Here is a 24,804-nt window from a genome sequence, read left to right as displayed (position 1 = left end):
GATGACAAAAAATCGGACCCCCTTCCGAAATGACATTTGATGTAACCCAAACGCCCTCTCCGAAGCAACTCCGTTTTTTCGACCATCTCCGAATGTCCCTGTTTTTCTTACACGGAATCTAGGACACCAAAGATCACACTTGAACACGGTTTCCGGATTATTTTTTCCCAACTTTTTTGAATTTTCTCCGTTTTTTACGAGTTTGGTCGAATTCGGCGGCTTTTGCCTTATTTCATATCCGAATTTTTCCGAAAACACAAAACCAAGTGGCCGGTCATTGTTCATAGGGATACGCTAGCATGGAAAACAAATTTGCTTCAATTCTGAGGATGTCAAAAAATCGGACCTCCCCCTTCCGAAATGACGTTTGATGTAACCCAAACGCCCTCTCTGAAGCAACTCCATTTTTTCGAGCGTCTCCGAATGTCCTCATTTTTTACATGGAATCTAGAACACCAAAAATGACACTTGAACACGGTTTCCAGATTTTTCCAACTTTTTCGAATTTTTTACGGTTTTTACGAGTTTGGTCAGAATTCGGCGGTTTTTGCCTGATTTCATATCCGAATTTTTCCGAAGACACGAAACCAATTAGCATGTAGTTGTTCATGGGGATATGCTAGCATGGAAAACAAATTTGGTTCCATCCCTAGTTATTTCATATCGTAATTTTTTCAACTGTTTTGAATTTCTTACGGTTTTTACGAGTTTCGGAAAACAAAATAAGGGCACTCCGGGGAGGGGAAACAGGCGCCATCTCCCTCAACGCGGCCCAACACACGCGGCCCACAAGCGCGCGTGCAGTGAAATGTTGTCGTTTAGTCCCACCTCGTCAGTTTAGGAGCGCAGACCACGACCGCTTTTACTCGCCCACCGACCGCGCAGTTATGGGGTACGTGATTGCATTCATGCAAAATCCTATGTACCCTTTTGTCTTCCTTATGCACAATTTCATTTGCAAATTTTTATAATTTGGTCAGAATTCGGCGGTTTTTGCCTGATTTCATATCCGAATTTTTTCTGAAAACATGAAACCAAGTGGCCGGTCATTGCTCATAGGGATACGCTAGCATGGAAAAAAAATTGATCCAATTCCGAGGATGTCGAAAAATCGGATCCCCTCTTCCGAAATGACCTTTGATATAACCCAAACGCTCTCTCCGAAGCAACTCCGTTTTTTCGACCGTCTCCGAATTTCCTCGTTTTTTTGACACGGAATCTAGGACACCAAAGATGACACTTGAACACTGTTTCCGAATTTTTTCCAACATTTTTGAATTTTCTACGGTTTTTACTAGTTTGGTTAAGAATTCGGCGGTTTTTGCCTGATTTCATATCCGAATTTTTCTGAAAACACGAAACCAAGTGGCCCTTCGTTGTTCATAGGGATACGCTAGCATGGAAAAAAAATTTGGTCCAATTCCGAGGATGTCAAAAAATCAGACCCCCCTTCCGAAATGACGTTTGATGTTAACCCAAACGCCCTCTCCGAAGCAACTCCGTTTTTTCGACCTTCTCCGAATTTCCTCTTTTTTTACACGAAATCTAGGACACCAAAGATGACACTTGAACACGGTTTCCAAATTTTTCCAACTTTTTTGAATTTTCTACGGCTTTTACGAGTTTGGTCAAAATTCGGCGGTTTTTGCCTGATTTCGTATCCGAATTTTTCAGAAAACACGAAACCAAGTGGATGGTCGTTGTTCAAAGGGATACTCTATCATGGAAAACAAATTTGGTCCAATTCCGAGGATGTCAAAAAATCGGTCCCCCCTTCCGAAATGACGTTTGATGTACCGAAACGCCCTGTCCGAAGCAACTCCGATTTTCGACTGTCTCCGAGTGTCGTCGTTTTGTTTACACGGAATCTAGGACACCAAAGATGACACTTTGAACAAAGTTTCCGGATTTTTACAACTTTTTCAAAAAACAAAATAAGGGGACTCTGAGGAAGGGAAAGAGGGGTATCATTGAGGTACCATGTTGGGTTGCAAAACATTTCGGAAGGAGGGTCCAATATGGTTCGCAACCAACTCCGGCATGACTATGCCAGTCCTGTATCCACACAAGGAAGCCCATGATATATGGGGATTTTGATTGTCCTCGTAGAGTCAACTGCAACTGATTTGCGTGGACGGCCAAACCCTTTTATGCTGGTAAGGATCCCCTAAACGGGCGAGGTGGGACTAAACCACCGCCTCCCTGGCGCAAGCGCGCTTTTGGGGCGTGATTTTGGGCAGGCCCGATGGCTATTAAGCGCCGTTACCAGCATAAACGTGTTTGTCCGTCCACGCAGATCTATTGTCGTTAACTTCGCCCGCTTACCTGGTGTCATCTCTGTTCTTCTCGGATCTTCGTGGATTCTTCGTGTTAGATCTTTCTAACACTTTGCTGCAGGTTTACCACGAGTTCATAATATTTTGCTGCAGGGAAAGATCGCGATTACTTCATCTTTCTTGTAATTCCTCGAAATCGATTATAGATTAATTCTCGTAACTTTCTGTCAGCTATTACTGTTTTGATCTTCTCTTTTGATTGGTAGGTCCAATTGAGCTGATTCTTGTTGCTTTGGTTAGATAATTTCAATACCTTTCTTGTGCATACTCATACTTGTTTTTTGGTTCACCCAATCAAAAGTTACGACTATCTTACTATCACGGACAGAAAGGTAATTTAGGGTTTGAACTTTCGGGAAAAGATTTAATTTGCTTCCGCGCAATCATTCACCCCCCCTCTGACTGCCTATCTCGATCTCACAATTGCTATCAGAGCCAATTACTAAATTTATCTTAACCGGTTGATTAGATTTGCTAGATATGGATAGGTATTCTACAAAACCCTGTGTATTCGATGGTGCTGATTTTCAGTTCTGGAAGGCGAAGATGAAGGCATACATCATGGCACAAAGCCCTACGAGCTCCCCGCGGACGATGCGATCACACCAACAAACTTGGTCCATGTGGAGAACAACTACAAGGGAAGGAACTACATCATCCAAGGTCTACAACGACGTGACTTCGACCGTGTCGCTCACCTTGCATCCGCTCATGAGGTATGGAACGCACTTTGTAGTTATCATGAAGGATCAAACTCTATTAAGGAGGTGCATCAGGACATGTACAAAAAGGAGTACATAAGATTTGATATGAATACAGGTGAATCTTTGGATGAATTCGTTGCACGTTTTAATAAGATTCTCAGCAACTTACGTGCATTAGGTGTTACTTATACTGATGCTGACGCTTCTAGGCAACTTTTGAGTGCATTAGATTGTGCATATGGGAGATGAAAGTTACATCTATTAGAGAATCTACTGTCATGAGCACACTTACACTTGATATTCTGTACTCAAAATTGAAAACTCATGATTTAGATATTCTTGCTAGGAGAACCGTTTCCAAATCAATTGCACTTGTTACTAACCCTGGCTGCTCTAATGATGGTACTTCTACATATTGCTATGCTCTGTCTTCTTTGTCTCAGCTAACTGATGAACAACTAGATCAATACCCAGAGGAAGAATTGGCACTCCCCACCTCTCGTTTTACACGTGCCCTGCAAAATGTTCGTTCAAGGAAGAGAGGTGGGAACAATGCTCCAATGTGCTTTGAATGTGGTGATCCAAATCACTTTCGCCAAAATTGTCCCAAATTTTTATCCAAGATGGTGAAAAAAGAAAATGGGGAGGACAAGAAGAAGAAGCGCCCCTTCAACATCAAGAATAAAACGAGGGGCGACTTTGCTCGAGCGATGGCTCACAGTATTTTCTCTGTAATCAATGAATATGGTGAACCATGCTTGAGTGATGGGGGTATCGAGTCTGATGAAGATGGTGCATCCAAAGGAAAGCGCGACATTAATGGGATGTGTCTTATGGCTAGCAACAAGAGTGCTACCTCCTGCGACGACTACGACAGTGACAGCAACAATGAGGTAGAACTTTCTTATGACGAATTATTTAAAAGTGCTAGTAAATTGAGTTCCTTGCTTGATCATGCTACTAAAAGAATTAAGAAATTTGACTCGAAAATTGCATCCTTGAATTCTGAAATTACTAAACTTAAGTCTATGATTCCTGATGATGATTCCTGCAAGTCTTGTGATTTTATATATTCTGAGCTTACCTCTTTGCGTTCTGTTCATGATGATACTCTTGATAAGCTTAGAGTTGCATTAGAAACAATGAGAAACCTATTGTGCATGAACGTAAACAAATTAGTTATCCTAGCATAGATACTTCTAATTTGACAGATTCAACTTCTTGTAATAATTGTCATATTCTTGAATTGAAGATGAAAGATGCAAATCCTAGGGTTTTCCATGTTGAAAATGCTTTACATATCCATGAGGTTTCTTTGTGCGCTAATTGTAAAAGTGGAAAACAAATCATGGATGGTGTTTGTGATAATTGTATTGCCTTGTCTCATCAAGTTAATTATTTACAAGCATCTTTGCAGAAATTTTCTAGTGGACACAAAAATCTGAATATGATCATAGATAAGTCTAAAGTGAGTAAAAACAATACCAGACTCGGTTTTAATACACATGCTCATTTTAAGACTAATCCACCCACTATTGTTCAGTCACTTGGCAATGAAATTTTTGAAACATATAACAAGCCAACCAATGTGATTTTTAAATCTGCCGGCATCATGTCTAATGATATCTCAACAAGTGCAAATGTAGGTCATACATCACATGCTAAACCTGGATGTACATACGCTTGCACTTATTGTAATAAACGTGGACATGGTGTAGGTTCTTGTTTTAGACTAGCTAGAGTAATTAAAAAGGAAAGAAAACAAGCTAGATATAATTCCTTCAAGGCACATTATGCTCATGATAAAACTACTCCTCCCCGTTATGTGCCTAGGGTGAATGTTTCACCTTCCGTTTCAACTTGCACGAGACACATACAATCTGTCCCAATGTATAAGAAAACTCGTGCTTTGCCTACTCGTCGTGTATCTCAGTATTGGATACCTAAAAGTTTTTTATCTAACCCCAGTACGGAGATATCGACATGTGTTTGTTGTTTCTAGTCACTTCGCTTGAGGAAGGGGAACATATGGCTAGTGAACTCCAGTTGTTCTCGTCATATGACCGGTGATAAAAATTGGTTCTCCTCCCTCACAGATGCATCTCAGGCTGAATAAAAGTGTAACTTATGGAGATGCTTGTCCCTCTACTTTTGTGGTGAAAGTTATCTTATTTGTTATGCAGGAACATATGTTCAGGGGGAGGAAATATTTTTAGAGGTCATACCCTTATTGGTGCACGTTGCGTTTTAAAAACAAACAAAACGAGGATGGTGTTATTTTTCGCAACAAAGCTAGGTTTCAAGCTTCCCCACGCGCATCACATCTACAAGTTGTCAAGATGATTTTCAGGTATCTACATGGCACCCAATCTTTTGGCATTTGGCTTTCTGCTTCCTCTAGTATTATATTGCGTGCTTTTTCGGATGCTGATTTTGGAGGTTGTAGAATTGATAGAAAGAGTACATCTGGTACATGCTTATTTTTAGGTGATTCTTTAGTACTTTGGTCCTCTAAGAAACAAAGTTCTGTTGCACAATCTACTGCTGAAAGTGAATATGTAGATGCTGCTTGTTGTTGCTAATAGATTTGATGGATAATAGCTACAATGAAATTATGGGTTTGCTTTAAAAAATGTACCACTTTCTTGTGATAACACTAGTGCCATATATATTGCTAAAAACCGTGTGCAACATTCTTGAACTAAGCACATAGATATAAGATATCATTTTCTTAGAGATCATGTTGAAAAAATGAATATTGTGCTACACTTTATAGATACCGAACATCAATTGGCAGACATTTTTACTAAACCATTGGATTCTTCTCGGTTTGTTTTTCTTCGAGGTGAACTTGGAGTAATCAAACCATACGGGATGGTTTGAGGAGGAGTTTGTTCTTCTTGTACGATATATAAAATATCTTTTCGGTTGCTTCTTTTTCGTTCTTTTATCTTTAATAAATAAAAAAACCTGAAAAGTAATGAGCATTGTATTCCATCCTGAAATGACATTTTTGCAACCACGTTTATGTTTTGAGGACATTGTAATTTTATAAGTATGCCCGTATGAAGTAGTCTATCACATGACTTCTAATACGAAGGATAACTTGAAATAAATCTTGTCATGGTTAAACTTTGTGTCTTGGATACTTAATTACTAGCAATGATAAAAATATAATGGTACCAAGGTTCGAATATACGAAGACACGTGGTGTCAAGCAATTTTTACTAAATAAATATGCCAATGTCGCACTACATCTTCACGAGACTACTTACGATTGCACTTTGGTATGAACTTGGAAGTTCTTAAACTTCTGATTGCTTACCATTTGCCTTAAGCTTCTGATTGTTAATCATTGCACTTTGGGCATAGTCTTGGCATGGTGTTTTAAATATAGGCTTGACAAGGTTGAATTGACTTGGCATATAAATTGAATGAAAATAAATATTATGCTTTTATAAAGTGTTATGTTTAATGTAATGGGCTGCAAGTTATTTTTTATTCAAGTATTGATGTAGTTGATAGGGGGAGACCATGTCTTGCAATAAATCGTAACAATACTTGATTTTTAATCATGTGTAGATTACATCATACTTATATACATGTCGAGTAAAACTACTTTTTACATGACTTGGATGCACAATTATCATGTTCATGATGTTTCATAATGCTCGTTGCAACAAAAAAATGAAATATGACAAAATAAACAAAAAAATCGCTTTTTGTTTAAAGAAACATTTTTTTGAAGCGGGGGAAATATTTTTGTGTGGTTTTGATGAAATTCATTGTCAAAGGGGGAGAGATTTCAACACATATACATATCATATTTTACCAATATTTTGGTGTTTATTGGTGTTTCTCCAACATTTTGATGTTTTTTTTTTAAAACCTTGAAAATCTGAGAGTTAAGTGAATGTGTGTGCCAATCAATGTTCAATGTCTAGTGTTAAGGAGATGTTGGCAATGTTTTCATCAAGGGGGATATTATGAAATCATATGTGATTTGTAACATTGACAAGTGTTTTAAGTGAAACATTGATGTGGATACTTTGGATAATATAAATACTTATGTGATGACATTTATCTTGTGTTGGAACTTAACCTGAGTGAAGTCGTGGAGTTGTGCTCGTGCTGGTTATTTGTGTGTTCACCTTCAGGTGTTGCCGGAGCTAGAGGAACATGGTCGATGACGGGATCGAGGAACGAAGCTGGGGAGAAGCTGAGGTCGAGGATCAAGGTCATGCGGGACGTTCGTGCGAAGGAACAATGAAAGTGAAGGCTACGATGATCCAGGAGGGCACCGGTTTGTCGTGCGTTGTTTATACCGGAGATGTATGGTATTGGAGATATTCGACACGTGATGGTCGAGTTTCGAAGACATCACAATGAGAGTTGATGGCATGGATTGGCATCGACGTGACGATACCTAGGTCCAGTCCTGGCTGGTTGAGAGCTGTTAAAGACTAAACAATAGTGTCCGCAAGATGGAGTCCGATGGAAAAGTGGTACATATGAGTTGTGCGCGTCGTCGATACGAACAACTTTGCTTTTGGAGTCATCTCAATCCGAGGTCGTATGTGGGCTCCACGGGCAGAATACCGACCGGGATAGAGGAGTTCGTGTTGGATTCCGACTCGGTTTATGGTCGCGAATTTTACCTTATAAATAGAGGGCGTCTAGGGTAGGGTTTTAGCAATGACGTGAGGGAACTCAGAGCTTTGGATCTAGATCAATCCTTGGAGAGTTTTTGGATGCATTGTTGCATCTTTTGTAATCGATCGACATCGTTGCAATAAAGAGATTCGTTGGCGGTGTCAGCTCTGTTCTTCTCGGATCTTCGTGGATTCTTCGTGCTAGATATTTCTAACACTTTGCTGCAGGTTTATCACGATTTCATAATACTTTGCTGCAGGTGTACCATGAGATCAAGGAAAGATCGCGATTACTTCATCTTGCTTGTTATTTCTCGAAATCGATTATAGATTAATTCTCGTAAATTTATGTCAGCTGTTACTGTTTTGATCATATCTTTTTATTGGTAAGTCCAATTGAGTTGATTCTTGTTGCTTTGGTTAAATAATTTCAATACCTGTCTTTTGCATACTCATAATTATTTTTTGGTTCATCCAATCAAAAGTTACGGCTATTATCACGGATAGAAAGGTAATTTAGGGTTTTGCGTATCTCGATCTCACAGATTCGGCTCTTTCATAGTCAGCCGATATGTTTATTGTGTAATCATGGCTGTTGCGTGACCTTCTGGGAATAAAAGCCCCACCTACAATTTTGTTTAACAATGTGTTTGCTCGGTACACAGGACAAAGGTGTCGATCAGTACGACCAATGCGAGAATACACCAGGTGCTAGTATGCATTTATCACCTATTCCAAAAGCAGCAGGATATAAGCAACATGTGAAATGCCACGCAACATCAATTATAAGTCATGTACTCACCTCGCCTCATAGCATTTCGTCCGCAACAACAGACCAAAATTGTTCTGGTGACACAGCAGTCCCATCTCTATCTCTGAAAATAGCACTTTTCCTTTCAAAAACGCCAGCGGCGTTGGCTGTTTCAACATAAAGCATGGCGGCATCAATGAGTTCCGGTGTCACGGCGTCTGCTACCCCTTCATCAATTGGCCCTTTGCCCGAACCAGACGCATCAAATAATCCTGAAATATATGTGCATTGTTAATCAATATATACAGTTGAGAACAACACTGCTCATCGTCGTACGTAAACATCATATAATAATACCTTTTTTAGCACCACCCTTCGTACGTCTCTTTCGTGGCTGAATAGTGAAAGGGGAATGGAGCACAGTCGAAACCTTACGCTTGCGCTTTCCAAGAACTTCAGTCTTCGCCACTGACTTGCACTTGGCATTCAGACTTCCGAAGTCCTCAGACGGAACGGATTTTTCTTGGAAACCAGGCTTCAAGCCGGCCGACGTCAAGCATCTATCCATGGAAACCAATGGTGATGACTCGGGTGACATAGCAGTGCTTACCTCAATGTCGACAGGCTGTGATGGTGTCCCCAGACCGAGCACTCCAACTCCAGCGTTGCACTTGGTTTCACCTGCGCCGGCTGGTACTGTTTGTTGAGGCGTACTGAATTTTTGTTCAACCCCATCTCGAGATGACACAATTCGTACGTTAGAATTTGCCATGTCTGAGTAAGCACCCGTGAAATATTTGTCCTCATAACGGCCTTTAACATATGTCCAGTTGTCTTCATGTTGCTCCTCATCTGACGAAGCCTTTCCAGGTTTGTACATCACACCAGCCTTGTTCAGCCTTTCCATGATTATCTAAAAAAAACGAATAATGCAAAAATCTTGACGTGTGCGTAAGGAGAGTTAGAAATAACAACAGCTTGTCTGACCTTTGCGCATTGATCTGCAGCACGATCGATCTTCCTGTCGATTTGGGCCATGAACGGCTGCATTACGCGTTTAATAACATCCTCCAACCTGTCGTCGCTGATACTTCTCTTACGTGCAGGTTCGGGCTTCAATGGTCGTCGCCCAAACCTCAGCGGTGCTTTCTGAGACAGGTCTGGAGTACTAACTTTTCTCCATCTTGCGCCTTTCGAGAGGTCGTCCTCAATCTGCAAGTTGACATGGAACACATGTAGATGAAGGACAAATAGGTAGTTGGCACTACTAATGGATGAATAAAACCGGTTAACACATACAACCCTCACCCTGCAGTTTTTTCCACGGCCATGGACTTGATCATACTCATCTCTCTTGTTAGCTTCCGGCTCGCCCCAGTTCATCGCGAGTGGCCTCATAGACATCTCTACGTCACACTGACTTTCCTTAAAAGGTCTAAGCTTCTCCCAATATAGGTACTGTATGCATAATTAGCGTTACATACACAGTTGTAATATGCAAATGAACATAAATTCTAAATGAAAAATAGTCGGCTTGTACCAGTATTAGTGCAAGATTTCCTCGGGGCCATTGAATAATCGAGTCACCCTTTTTCACCTTGCCCAACCCATCAAACAAGATGGACAACGTGAACGCATTCCCGTTAAACAGGCGCATTCTTTTGATATCTTCCACAGGTGCAAAATATTCTCTGGGGACAACGAGTCCATTATCAGGCGCGAGCAGTACGCCAATAAGGACTAGGACAGAACGTCGGAGGAAGTCGTCATCCCCCGTCCCATCCCTTACAGTATCCTCGATGAGTTGGTCGATCACAAGGTTGTGTGTTTGTCTACTAACAAACCACGAAGGAATTCGATCTCGTTGTCGCACCAATGGCACCCGGGGTACCACTGCTGCGCGACGCGTGGGCCCCTCCCACGGGTCCCCGGGAAGGTCTCATCCCGGGGAGCGCCGACGAGCTTCCTGGCAAGCTACCAGCCCGAAAGGGGCTAGTGGGGCTTCGGAGAATATTCCCGCTTGGGCACCTCCTAGGAAGCTGCTTCCCGGGAGGAGGTTCCCGGGTGCGCTGGGCCCGGGTGCTTTCCGGAGTCGACTTGCGGGGACTGGAGGTTCCCGGGTGCGTGCCCCCGCCTCGCGCGTGGGGTCCGGTGGACAGTGCCGCGCGGGCGCGTGGCGAGCGCGGGACGCATGGTCCCACCAAGGCAAGGAGTAAGGCGCGCGGCTCAGTAAACGAGCCGACCGACGGGTAGTTACCCGTCCGATCCAAGGAACTATGGTTCTCTAATCCTACCCTAGGGTCTTAGGCCCTTAGCAGCGGAGGTGGCACCCATGCATGCCACCAGCTCACCGGTGGGAGTTTCCTGGGAGGAGGTTCCCAGGTGCTTCCCGGGCCGACTTGCGGGGACTGGAGGCTCCCGGACGCGTGCCCCCGCCTCGGGTCGTGGGGCCCGCTGGACAGCGCCACACGGGCGCGTGGCGGGCGCGGAACGGGCGGTCCCACCAAGGCAAGGAGTAAGGTGCACGGCTCAGTAAACGAGCCGACTGACGGGTAGTTACCCGTCGGGTCGAAGGAACAGTGGTTGTCCAAATCCTACCCTAGGGTTTTAGTGTAACATCCCAAAATTTCAAACTTTTACATGTGCATTGCATCCATGAGCAGCATGCCACAATTGCGTATTTGAATTCAAATTTTGAATCACAAAAAGGCTTTAAGAGATCTTGTTTACATCCCTGTAACCTTTGGATTTTCAAACCAATAGGGTTGATGTATAAAAAGGGTTTAGTGCATATATAAGCTATCCCATAATTTTTGGATAATTATTTGGAGTTGAAAAAGTATTTTATTTAAACAGATATATGGCCCTAAAGGCATTTATAGGGCAAATCTATATTTACATATTTTATTTTGAGGTGAAACTACTTCCAAAAGTTGTATCATGGTAGAATATGATTTTAGAAATTTTCTGGGATTTATTTGGACCAATTTGGAGTTCAAACTCAAAAGATATCAAAGAAATGAGAAAAGCAGAAAAAGAAAAGGCTAAAAGAAAAAAAAAATAGAAAACCGGACCGAACCGGCCGTTTTGGGCCGAACCGGCCTGGTCCGACCGCGCCCGAGCCGACCCGACCGGCCCAGCCACGTGCGCGCGCGCCCGCTGCCGCTGACGCGTGGGACCCACGCGTCAGGGTCTTCTTCCTCGGAAGGAAACGCCCGCGCCGCCGCCGCGATTTCCGGCCGCCGTCCCCGCGCGCCCGCCGCCGCAATCCGCTCCTCCGGCCTTCCTTTTTCACGCCCGAGCTCGTCTATATAACCCCCGCGACCCCCTCTTCTTTTCCCCCCGGTTTTCCCTCGCACGCACGCCGCCAGGCCGCCGGAATCCTTCGCCGGAGCCGCGCCCGCGCCGCCGCCCGTCTTCGTCCTAGGCGTCGACCGCGCCGTCCCCGAGCGCTGCCGACCGCACCCCCGTCTCCGCCGTGCCGCGCCGCGCCTCCCCGTGTCTTCCCCGTCACGCCCACGTCGCCGGAGCGCCCCCGCGCCGCCGCGCCCGTGCCCGCGCCGCCGTCTCCTCCGACTCCGGCCGCCCGCGCCGCCCGGTAAACCCTAGAACTCCCCTCGTCCGTCCGATCTTTGATCAACGGCCCGGATTAGATCGGGTTCATTCCCTTAAGTGAACCGGTACGCGCCTATCAGAAGCTGCCACGTGTCACCCCGTTTTTATAAAATAAAAATGTAATTTTAATCCCCCGGAATTAATAAAAGGCACTTTTGCAGATAGGCCCCTGTAACTTCAAATGATCATAACTTTAAATCTGTTTGGCCAAATTTAATGATCCACACCTTTTTGGAATCCTTAGAAAGTGTAGAATCTTTTGGCACTGTCCAAATTTAAATTTGAATATTTGAATCACATTCAAATTACAGATTAGGGTTCATACCATTTAAATCATAACTAATTATTTAGAAGTCCTTTTTGAATGAAACCAGTGCCCAATATTTTGTTTTAATGTCCTCTGTCCAATGGGACAGAGAAATAAATGTTTTGAATTAATCTATTTGGTTAATGCTAATAAAACCTCATTTTAGGGTTTAAACCCTAGGCTTTGCAATTCATTTAAAAACCCTAATTGCATGTGCCTAATTATCAATGCTTTGGACCAGTAGATCACCCAAATAAAACCAACCCACCCATGTCATATGTTTTGCATCGCACCATGGCATACATATTCTTTTGTCATGTTTGTATTATGTGTTTATGTGTGTGTATATGTTTGTTGATTGTATAGTAGTCTCGGAGAGCGAACCTTGCGATTGTGACGAGTGTTTGAACTCCAACTACTATCAAGGCAAGTTCACTTTGATCATTCACCTATTATTTTATTATGCACTAGATTTTATTAGTTGCATTGTCAGGATTATTATTGTATCTATGCTAGCTATGATCTATCCTACTAGTATAGGATACCTTTGTCATGACCTTACCACCAATTGCCATCGTAGTAGTAAAATGCTATGCTATGATAATATACGAGGGTGGTATTAATACAATGTGATACTATTGAATTACAATATGAATTTCCTAGCGTATGGCAAAACAAGTAATTCAATGAACCATCCTGGGTGGGCTGCTTTGAGTTTTCGGATGTCGTGACGTTAGGTCCATTTCTATGGGGCCCGCTGAGTCGTCTCTCCGTGTGATTCGGGAGCGTCCATGGTCGTCTCCCCGTGCGATTCGGGGAGCGCCTGCGTCACAATGTGGGATGCCACCCGGGATAACCAGAGACTGGACTAGTTTCCTGTTTAGTAGCTTCCAGTACAACCACATGGTATTATGGGCTCTGCCAGGATGGATGTAAGAAATATGAACCCGGATCCGAGGTGACATCGGTATGTAGCAGTGTAGGTGGGGGCGCGTCCCTCAGGTGGTCTGGGGGAATATGTTCTGAAAATTCCTGTAATCGATGCCGTTGCTACTCCACCTGGAGGACAGCAAGGGATTAACACGTCGATTTCTTGTGGGTAAAGTGTACCACCTCTCGAGAGTGTCAAACTAAGTACTTAGCCGTGTCCCCGGTTACGGACAATTATGAGCAACTAGACATCGGAGCTGTAAGGAAAGTCTCACTCATTCCAATTTCCTAATAAAATGAATGGTTTGAACTGGGTAGGAGCATTGATGTTTCTACTCAATGTGCCTAGGTTAATAGGAGCATGGGTGTTTCTACCCCGTGTCCAATAGAATTCAAAACTATTTGTCTAAAAATGACAGGATTTGAATAAAGATGCTTTTGTGCAAAATAGCCAAACCCCACTTAGCCAAACTATGCATGTACCTGGTAGGTCGTTTATAACTCTGGTGAGCTTGCCAATACATTCAAATGTATTGACCACGTAGTGGCTGCAATTAATAATGCAGGTGGATCCGACGATGAGTGAGGTTCGTCGTTTTGTCATGGGTCATGTGCTTACATTCCAACATGCTCTCTCCTCTGGGAGTAGATGAGGCCCTTTTACTCTACTTTTCCGCTGCAGCTTCATGATACATTGTTGTCATGGTTTTGAACATTATTTGTTTATGCTGGCCCAAGAGGTCATGCAAGTTTGTAAGTATAATTTAAGTTCTGGATGATACGATGTAATAAAGTACTTTTGACCTTTGTATCTTGGTATTACATCTTGAACTGTGTGTGCTAGTGAGTCGATCCGGGGACTAGCACAAGTAAGCACAGAGATCGAACCCTTGTGAAGGGGATCGCTTCAGATGGTATCAGAGCAAAGTGTTGCCTGTAGGAACGTGACCCTAGTTTGGATTAAGATAAGACAAGACCAAAGACCAAACCTTAGGAAATGTTCTCATCCCTTTCTGTTCTATATCTATATACATACATTTTATTCCTTATCCCTATTCATCTAAATCTTTGCATTTATAACTTACATATGCATGACATGTTTATTGTTTTATTCCACATATACACCGAATACTATGTTTATTACTACATATGTATGCTTAATATATTTTACCACAGATGCATATTCGATTTTTACACCATACACCACTATAATCATGTTGCCATGTTGTTCACATGTTAGTATGCATCCAATTTTATATTTACATTTCCACCCTTGATACTAATGTTATCACTTGATTCCCACTCTACCACTTTTATTTTTATTTTTACTTACATTCGACCATTTGATCATGTCACTGATACTCCCTTATCTCCTTCTTTATTTTCTATAGATGGGAAGCCCAACACCGTTCGGCAATGTACCGCCGTTCACCCGCGTCTACTACCCTTCCACGGACGACGATCAGCTGTTCAGTGCCCCTTTGGCGGCACTGTGTGCTTTCCTCGACCTGCCACCACCCAGGTTCAGAGGCCGAGTTGAGACCGCCGCACCCGAGGGATGGCAGCCACGGTGGGAGATCGAGGCGAAGATCCGGGGGCGTGAGATCGCGCCAGCTACACCGGATATCACCTTCATCAGCCGCTACCCCACCTTCGAGCAGGGCCTTCAGTTCGCCATGCAGTGCGCCTTCGCACAGGTGTGCCGGGACTATCGGCACGAGTTCCCCGAGGATTCCTCCTTCCTCCTCTTTGGAAGGCGGAACCATGCATGCTCGGCGGTGGCTACGACCAACGACGAGGATGCGACCCCAGTGACGACCCACTTCGAGAACATGGAGATAAACACCGTGGACTTGGAGTCTTGTCTCGAGCACGAGATGACCAGGGCCGACCTCGCCGAGGAGCAGGTTGGTAACCTAATGGGAGAGAAGACCCAGTGGCTGGAGGACAAGGCCGTGTTGGAGAACACTGTCCTCAATATGGGAGACGCCATCGAGCAGCTGCAGTACGAGAGGGACCAGGCTCGCTACTACTGCGAGCAGTTCCAGGCGTTCATCGCAGCAGCAGCCGCAGCAGCACCAGCTGCCGCACCGGTGCCAGACCAGGTCCCACCTCCACCACAGGACCAGGAGATGGAGGCTCAGGAGGAGCCGACTGAGGAGGAGGAGCCCCAGGAGGTCCACGAGATGGACACCCCTGCTACAAACACCCGCTCCAAGATGAAGGCGAACGGGACCACACCGACAGCCACACTCCCTTAGATCTGTTGATGCCTACCAGAATTTATCTTTTCTTCTAGCTATAGGTAGTGCGAGTTAGTCATTGACCATACAATCTATGTGTATGGCAATGTAGGTCGATTGCTTTCTCCTCGTACTCTTTTCTTTATGGGCAATGCCCCACCATAAACAAGTGTGTTTTGTTATGATTTTTCAAAACCTTTTATGTTGATGAGTGTATGATTGTTATATGCTTGAGTTACTACCTGGTTTTGAGGGTTTAGTTATCCTTAGCTCTATTCTATCTGTTTTCCTCATTTATGCTACCCTAAGCAGATGCCTCCGAGACGCCGGAACCCCGCCAACAACGCTGAGGCTAACAATGCCGAAGCTGACGGAAACGCTGCCACCATGCAACAGTTATTGGCCGCTCAGACCCAATTCTTCCAGATGATCACCCAGCAATTGGCCAACAACAATGCCAACCACCAGCAGAACCACAACAACCAGCAACACCAACCACCCCAAGTGGATATGCTGACCAGATTCCTACGTTTGCGCCCGCCCACTTTTTCCAGCTCCACTGAGCCTATTATGGCTGACGATTGGCTCCGGTCAGTCAACAAGAACTTGGTCACCATCAACTGCACTGACGAAGAGAAAGTGCGATTCGCAGCTCATTTGCTAGAAGGACCCGCAGCGTCATGGTGGGAAAATTTTCAGATCACCACCCCCATCGAGGATGTCACCTGGGACATGTTCCAGGAAGCCTTCCGCACTGCCCACATCTCTGCGGGAGTGCTCAGCCTGAAGAAGAAGGAATTTCACAGGCTACGACAAGGAAGCCGCTCTGTGTCAGAGTACATAGAAGTATTCAACCAGCTGTCCCGCTATGCACCGGACGATGTGAACACCGACGCCAAGCGCAGAGAGAAGTTCTTGGATGGTCTGAACGACGAGCTGTCAGTTCAACTTGCTATTGCTTACACCCCGACCTACCAGTCCTTGATCGACAAGGCCATTATTTTGGAAAGCAAGCTCGCACAAATGGAGAGCCGCAAGAAAAGACTTCACCAGGGGGGCTCTCACACTGGACCGCACCAGAAGCAGCGCACCTCCTATGACGGAAGTGGCAGTTCCTCCTTGAGCAGGAACGGGAACCAGAGCAACCACCGTAGTGGAGGTAATAGTCACCACCACCGCCAGGGAATCCAAGGACACCACCATCATGGTGGCAATGTGAACCGGCACCATCCACAGCACCAGCCTCAGCAACAGCACCAGTTCGCTCGCCCAAGGCCCATCAATGGCAACGGGAACGGCAGGAACAACGGCAATGGCCAGAACAACAATGGTCAGAACCACAATGCCAATAAGGACATGAACAAGGTGGAGTGCTACAAGTGTCACAAGATGGGACACTATGCCACCAACTGCCCGGACAACCAGGATGGCACTGGGAACAAGCCCAATCCATTCCAGAAGGGCCACGTGAATCACGTGGATGTGGAAGAGATCACCGAGGAACCAGGTATCATACTTGGCACCTTCCACATTAATGCTTATGAAGTACTTGTTCTATTTGACACTGGAGCATCGCATTCATTCATTTCAAGAGTATTGGTAGAAAGAGGCAAATTACCCTCTAAGACCATGGCTAGACCCATGAAAGTGAACTCACCGGGTGGAACAATACTAGCAACCCGACACTGTCGCCAGCTACCCCTAAGTATTGGGAGACATATTTTTCCCTCTGATCTCATAGTTATAGATTCCCGAGGACTGGACCTAATCTTGGGAATGGACTGGTTGACCTTATATGAAGGATTAGTAGACTGTGCCCAGAGAACTGTCACCCTCACTACCCCAGACAAGAGACGCATCCGGTACAAGTCAACCCACGAGCTTAAGAGACCCAAGGTTAATGCTCTTAAGGGGGTTAGTATGGACGAAGTACCAATAGTGAAGGAATACCCAGACGTGTTTCCAGAGGAATTACCAGGCATGCCACCGGACCGTGATGTGGAGTTCCTTATTGAGTTAATGCCAGGAAGTGGACCCATAGCCAAGAGACCATATAAGATGGCTGTGGACGAGTTGAAAGAATTGAAGAAGCAGCTAGCTGAACAGTTAGCGAAAGGGTTCATCCGCCCCAGTTCATCACCCTGGGGAGCACCTGTCCTGTTTGTAGAAAAGAAGGACAAGAGCCAACGGATGTGCATTGACTATCGTTCACTCAACGAGGTGACGATAAAGAATAAGTATCCTTTACCCATAATCAATGATTTATTCGACCAGTTGAAGGGAGCTCAAGTGTTCTCAAAGATCGATCTGCGATCAGGGTATTTTCAGCTGAAAATCCGGGAAATGGATATACCCAAGACAGCATTCACCACTAGGTATGGACTGTACGAGTACACCGTGATGCCTTTTGGTTTGACCAATGCACCTGCATACTTCATGAACATGATGAACAAGGTGTTCATGGAATTCTTGGACAAGTTCGTCGTAGTATTCATCGATGACATACTGATCTATTCCAAGAGCAAAAAGGAACATGAGCAGCATCTGCGCATGATTTTGGAGAAGTTGAGAGCGCACCAGCTGTACGCCAAATTCAGCAAGTGTGAATTTTGGTTATCAGAAGTCAGCTTTCTTGGACACATAGTGTCAGGAGCCGGAGTAGCCGTTGACCCAGCTAAGGTTGCAGCAGTTACAGAATGGGAGGCACCGAAGAACGTCGGAGAAGTCCGTAGTTTCCTTGGACTTGCTGGTTACTATCGGAGATTCATTGAGAATTTCTCCAAAATAACGAAACCCATGACAGAGCTGTTAAAGAAAGAGAAGAAGTTTGCCTGGAATGAGTTTTGTGAAGAGAGTTTCCAGGAATTGAAGAAAAGGCTAGTGTCCGCACCCATCCTTGTTTTGCCTGACCTACAAGAGGATTTTCAAGTATACTGTGACGCCTCACGTCAAGGATTGGGAGGAGTGTTAATGCAAGGAGGAAGAGTTGTAGCGTACGCTTCGCGACAACTAAAGAGCCACGAAGGCAACTATCCCACTCATGACTTGGAGTTAGCATCAGTAGTGCACGCCTTGAAGACCTGGAGGCACTATCTGATGGGAAAGCACTGTGAGCTGTTTACTGACCATAAGAGTCTGAAGTACATTTTCACCCAGAAGGAGCTGAACCTGAGGCAGAGAAGATGGTTAGAACTGATAAAAGATTACGACCTGAATTTACAATACCATCCAGGCAAGGCTAACGTCGTAGCCGACGCATTGAGCCGCAAGGGCTATGTAAATGGACTAACAGCTGGAGAGTTACCACCAGAGTTGTGCGAACAGTTCAAAGACCTCAGACTAGAAATAGTACCGGAAGGTTACTTAGCCACTTTGGAAGTGCAACCCACACTGCTAGATAAGATTAGAGAAGCACAAAAAGATGATTCGGAAATAAAGGAAATAAGAGGGAATATGATTAGTGGAAAGGCCAAAGATTTTCGAGAAGACGATCAGGGAACCATATGGTTCGGAAAACGCATTTGCGTACCGCAAGATCCGAAAATCAGAAAGTTGATTTTGCAAGAAGCCCACGATTCACCATATTCAATCCACCCTGGAAACACAAAGATGTACATGGACCTCAAGGAAACATTTTGGTGGTCCGGATTGAAGCATGACATCGCAGAGTTCATTGCCTTGTGCGATGTGTGCAGCAGAGTTAAGGCAGAACACCAGAAGCCAGCAGGGTTACTGAGACCATTGCCTATACCAGACTGGAAATGGGATAAAGTCGGCATGGACTTTATCACCGGGCTACCAAGGACTAGATCAGGATATGATTCCATTTGGGTAGTGGTTGACCGTTTGACCAAGGTTGCCCACTTCATACCAGTGAAGACTACATACACCAGTGCACAGTTAGCGAAACGCTACATGTCCAGAATAGTGTGTTTACACGGAGTACCCAAGGAAATAGTTTCAGACAGAGGTACCCAGTTTACCTCAAGATTTTGGGGACAACTACATGAGTCTCTAGGAACAAGACTAGAATTCAGTACAGCCTTTCATCCGCAGACGGATGGACAGACCGAGAGAGTAAATCAGATTCTTGAGGACATGTTGAGAGCCTGCGTTCTGGATTATGGGTCTAGTTGGGATGACAATTTGCCGTATGCAGAATTCTCATACAACAACAGTTTCCAAGCCAGCATTGGAATGTCACCGTTTGAAGCTTTGTATGGAAGGAAATGCAGAACACCATTGTTATGGGATGGTGTAGGAGACCGTAGCCTATTCGGCCCGGATATGATCAAGGATGCCGAGGAAAAAGTTAGACTCATCCGAGACCGGCTGAAAGTAGCCCAGTCAAGGCAGAAAAGCTACGCAGATTCTAAACGTAGGGAAGTCATCTACGAGGCTGAAGACAGAGCGTATCTCAGAGTTTCACCGATACGCGGAGTAAAGAGGTTTGGTATAAAAGGGAAACTAGCACCCCGATTCGTCGGACCTTTCAAGATATTGTCGCGACAAGGAGAGGTAGCCTACAAGTTGGATTTGCCGGAAGCACTGTCAAACGTCCACAATGTCTTCCACGTATCGCAACTGAAGAAGTGTCACTCCGAGATGGCCGACACACCCCTGAGGGATACGATTCCACTTGAGGAAGTCCAGTTACAGGGTGACCTCACCTATGAGGAGAAACCGATCAGGATCTTGGACACAGCTGAGAGACAGACCCGATCCAAGACCATCAAGTTTTGCAAAGTCCAATGGGACCATCACACAGAAGAAGAAGCCACTTGGGAACGCGAAGTTGATCTTCGAGAAGACCACCCACACCTCTTTGCTAGCCACACCGAATCTCGAGGACGAGATTCATCTTAAGGGGGTTAGGTCTGTAACATCCCAAAATTTCAAACTTTTACATGTGCATTGCATCCATGAGCAGCATGCCACAATTGCGTATTTGAATTCAAATTTTGAATCACAAAAAGGCTTTAAGAGATCTTGTTTACATCCCTGTAACCTTTGGATTTTCAAACCAATAGGGTTGATGTATAAAAAGGGTTTAGTGCATATATAAGCTATCCCATAATTTTTGGATAATTATTTGGAGTTGAAAAAGTATTTTATTTAAACAGATATATGGCCCTAAAGGCATTTATAGGGCAAATCTATATTTACATATTTTATTTTGAGGTGAAACTACTTCCAAAAGTTGTATCATGGTAGAATATGATTTTAGAAATTTTCTGGGATTTATTTGGACCAATTTGGAGTTCAAACTCAAAAGATATCAAAGAAATGAGAAAAGCAGAAAAAGAAAAGGCTAAAAGAAAAAAAAAAAATAGAAAACCGGACCGAACCGGCCGTTTTGGGCCGAACCGGCCTGGTCCGACCGCGCCCGAGCCGACCCGACCGGCCCAGCCACGTGCGCGCGCGCCCGCTGCCGCTGACGCGTGGGACCCACGCGTCAGGGTCTTCTTCCCCGGAAGGAAACGCCCGCGCCGCCGCCGCGATTTCCGGCCGCCGTCCCCGCGCGCCCGCCGCCGCAATCCGCTCCTCCGGCCTTCCTTTTTCACGCCCGAGCTCGTCTATATAACCCCCGCGACCCCCTCTTCTTTTCCCCCCGGTTTTCCCTCGCACGCACGCCGCCAGGCCGCCGGAATCCTTCGCCGGAGCCGCGCCCGCGCCGCCGCCCGTCTTCGTCCTAGGCGTCGACCGCGCCGTCCCCGAGCGCTGCCGACCGCACCCCCGTCTCCGCCGTGCCGCGCCGCGCCTCCCCGTGTCTTCCCCGTCACGCCCACGTCGCCGGAGCGCCCCCGCGCCGCCGCGCCCGTGCCCGCGCCGCCGTCTCCTCCGACTCCGGCCGCCCGCGCCGCCCGGTAAACCCTAGAACTCCCCTCGTCCGTCCGATCTTTGATCAACGGCCCGGATTAGATCAGGTTCATTCCCTTAAGTGAACCGGTACGCGCCTATCAGAAGCTGCCACGTGTCACCCCGTTTTTATAAAATAAAAATGTAATTTTAATCCCCCGGAATTAATAAAAGGCACTTTTGCAGATAGGCCCCTGTAACTTCAAATGATCATAACTTTAAATCTGTTTGGCCAAATTTAATGATCCACACCTTTTTGGAATCCTTAGAAAGTGTAGAATCTTTTGGCACTGTCCAAATTTAAATTTGAATATTTGAATCACATTCAAATTACAGATTAGGGTTCATACCATTTAAATCATAACTAATTATTTAGAAGTCCTTTTTGAATGAAACCAGTGCCCAAAATTTTGTTTTAATGTCCTCTGTCCAATGGGACAGAGAAATAAATGTTTTGAATTAATCTATTTGGTTAATGCTAATAAAACCTCATTTTAGGGTTTAAACCCTAGGCTTTGCAATTCATTTAAAAACCCTAATTGCATGTGCCTAATTATCAATGCTTTGGACCAGTAGATCACCCAAATAAAACCAACCCACCCATGTCATATGTTTTGCATCGCACCATGGCATACATATTCTTTTGTCATGTTTGTATTATGTGTTTATGTGTGTGTATATGTTTGTTGATTGTATAGTAGTCTCGGAGAGCGAACCTTGCGATTGTGACGAGTGTTTGAACTCCAACTACTATCAAGGCAAGTTCACTTTGATCATTCACCTATTATTTTATTATGCACTAGATTTTATTAGTTGCATTGTCAGGATTATTATTGTATCTATGCTAGCTATGATCTATCCTACTAGTATAGGATACCTTTGTCATGACCTTACCACCAATTGCCATCGTAGTAGTAAAATGCTATGCTATGATAATATACGAGGGTGGTATTAATACAATGTGATACTATTGAATTACAATATGAATTTCCTAGCGTATGGCAAAACAAGTAATTCAATGAACCATCCTGGGTGGGCTGCTTTGAGTTTTCGGATGTCGTGACGTTAGGTCCATTTCTATGGGGCCCGCTGAGTCGTCTCTCCGTGTGATTCGGGAGCGTCCATGGTCGTCTCCCCGTGCGATTCGGGGAGCGCCTGCGTCACAATGTGGGATGCCACCCGGGATAACCAGAGACTGGACTAGTTTCCTGTTTAGTAGCTTCCAGTACAACCACATGGTATTATGGGCTCTGCCAGGATGGATGTAAGAAATATGAACCCGGATCCGAGGTGACATCGGTATGTAGCAGTGTAGGTGGGGGCGCGTCCCTCAGGTGGTCTGGGGGAATATGTTCTGAAAATTCCTGTAATCGATGCCGTTGCTACTCCACCTGGAGGACAGCAAGGGATTAACACGTCGATTTCTTGTGGGTAAAGTGTACCACCTCTCGAGAGTGTCAAACTAAGTACTTAGCCGTGTCCCCGGTTACGGACAATTATGAGCAACTAGACATCGGAGCTGTAAGGAAAGTCTCACTCATTCCAATTTCCTAATAAAATGAATGGTTTGAACTGGGTAGGAGCATTGATGTTTCTACTCAATGTGCCTAGGTTAATAGGAGCATGGGTGTTTCTACCCCGTGTCCAATAGAATTCAAAACTATTTGTCTAAAAATGATAGGATTTGAATAAAGATGCTTTTGTGCAAAATAGCCAAACCCCACTTAGCCAAACTATGCATGTACCTGGTAGGTCGTTTATAACTCTGGTGAGCTTGCCAATACATTCAAATGTATTGACCACGTAGTGGCTGCAATTAATAATGCAGGTGGATCCGACGATGAGTGAGGTTCGTCGTTTTGTCATGGGTCATGTGCTTACATTCCAACATGCTCTCTCCTCTGGGAGTAGATGAGGCCCTTTTACTCTACTTTTCCGCTGCAGCTTCATGATACATTGTTGTCATGGTTTTGAACATTATTTGTTTATGCTGGCCCAAGAGGTCATGCAAGTTTGTAAGTATAATTTAAGTTCTGGATGATACGATGTAATAAAGTACTTTTGACCTTTGTATCTTGGTATTACATCTTGAACTGTGTGTGCTAGTGAGTCGATCCAGGGACTAGCACAAGTAAGCACAGAGATCGAACCCTTGTGAAGGGGATCGCTTCATTTAGGCCCCTAGCAGCGGAGGTGGCACCCATGCATGCCACCAGCTCACCAGGGAGAGTCGCATGCCTCCCCGCTGGACACTTGTAGCCCATGCACCGTGGCACATGTGGCATCCCCTTGTGTATAAAAGGAGGACCCATGCCAACGGTCAAAGGGGTTAGATGGTTGGCGGGTTATACAATTGGTAAGTTAGTGAGTTAGTCAGTTGGTTCCAGTAGACAGCTAGCAGAGAGTAGTAAGGAGTACTTAGACATTGAGAGGAAGCCCGGGAACTGGCCCGGCAAACTTGTAAACGCTTGATCCGCAATCAATATCAGTTCGGACAGGCAGGACGTAGGATTTTACACCTCCGGGTGGCCCGAACCTGGGTAAAAAATGGGTGTGCATTTGTTCTTGTACTAGCGCACACTCTTAGCACTTTGTCTCACCGGCCCCGTAGGGCCTCATCGGCCGTGCCGGTGATAACCGGGTCTCCGCCCCAGACGCCCCTACCGAATCTAAAAGGGGGACGTGGTTGCACGCCCCTGGTGTCGGAGCACTGAGTGACGACATCTGGCGCGCCAGGTAGGGGGCACGGGAGTGGACAACGCTGGAGATCGCCGGCAGCAGAAGTTCCCATCGGCATCGGCTTCACTCTTCTTCGTCGACGAGCCTAGTCACCATGCCCCCCAAGCGGGCTGGTGACTCCCGCATAGACCCGCGTGAGGCCCCAGCGGCGCACACGCGGTCGCACGACGTGCGACCCGAGTCGGGAGCTCAAGAGAATCTCGAGTCCTCGAGGGTGCAGCAAACGCAGCTGCCTCCGTCGCCTCCTCGACCGTCGACCGACAATCGGCCGAGGGGACCGGCTGCCCCTAGTGCCGGGGGCAGTCGGGCGAGCACGCATGGCGTCGCCCGGGCCAGCCAACGGGTTGAGTCGCGGCCCGAGGATGCCCCGCGGCAGCGACACCTAGAGCACGCCGTGTCACGGGCGACCCCTGGAGGTTCGCACCCTGCGCACCCGCAGGCGTCCGGGGCCAGGGCGGGAAGCAGCCGTTCAGGAAACCGGTTGCCCCCCATGCGAACCCCGGCTGAAGCCATCGTCGCCGCGCGCGTCATGGTGCGGTATGAGCCGCAGCAGGGCACACCGGCGCACGAGACGTGGGGCGAGGAGTTGGAAGCGCTTCTCTCCCTGGCCACCCAGCAGCCTCGCGACAGGGGAAGAACCCTCCCCCTCCTCAGCGGGGCCAGGTAGA

At 45.7% G+C, this 24,804-nt stretch overlaps 1 protein-coding gene across 1 annotated transcript; it reads right to left on the bottom strand.

The window, feature by feature from the left end:
* Positions 1-8,500: 8,500 nt before the first annotated feature.
* LOC106865503 lies at positions 8,501-9,847 on the bottom strand. The gene is made up of 4 exons (XM_014895643.1): positions 9,752-9,847; positions 9,431-9,655; positions 8,801-9,356; positions 8,501-8,715 (listed from the first exon to the last, which is right to left on the bottom strand). Exons 1-4 carry the CDS (start codon positions 9,845-9,847, stop codon positions 8,501-8,503), a joined length of 1,092 nt encoding a protein of 363 aa, XP_014751129.1.
* Between the last annotated feature and the right edge of the window lie 14,957 nt (positions 9,848-24,804).

Source organism: Brachypodium distachyon, chromosome 5, assembly GCF_000005505.3.
Source record: "Brachypodium distachyon strain Bd21 chromosome 5, Brachypodium_distachyon_v3.0, whole genome shotgun sequence".
Classification (NCBI taxonomy): domain Eukaryota; kingdom Viridiplantae; phylum Streptophyta; class Magnoliopsida; order Poales; family Poaceae; genus Brachypodium; species Brachypodium distachyon.
Note: the sequence above shows the minus strand (reverse complement) of the source record. Positions and strands in the feature narration are given on the sequence as shown.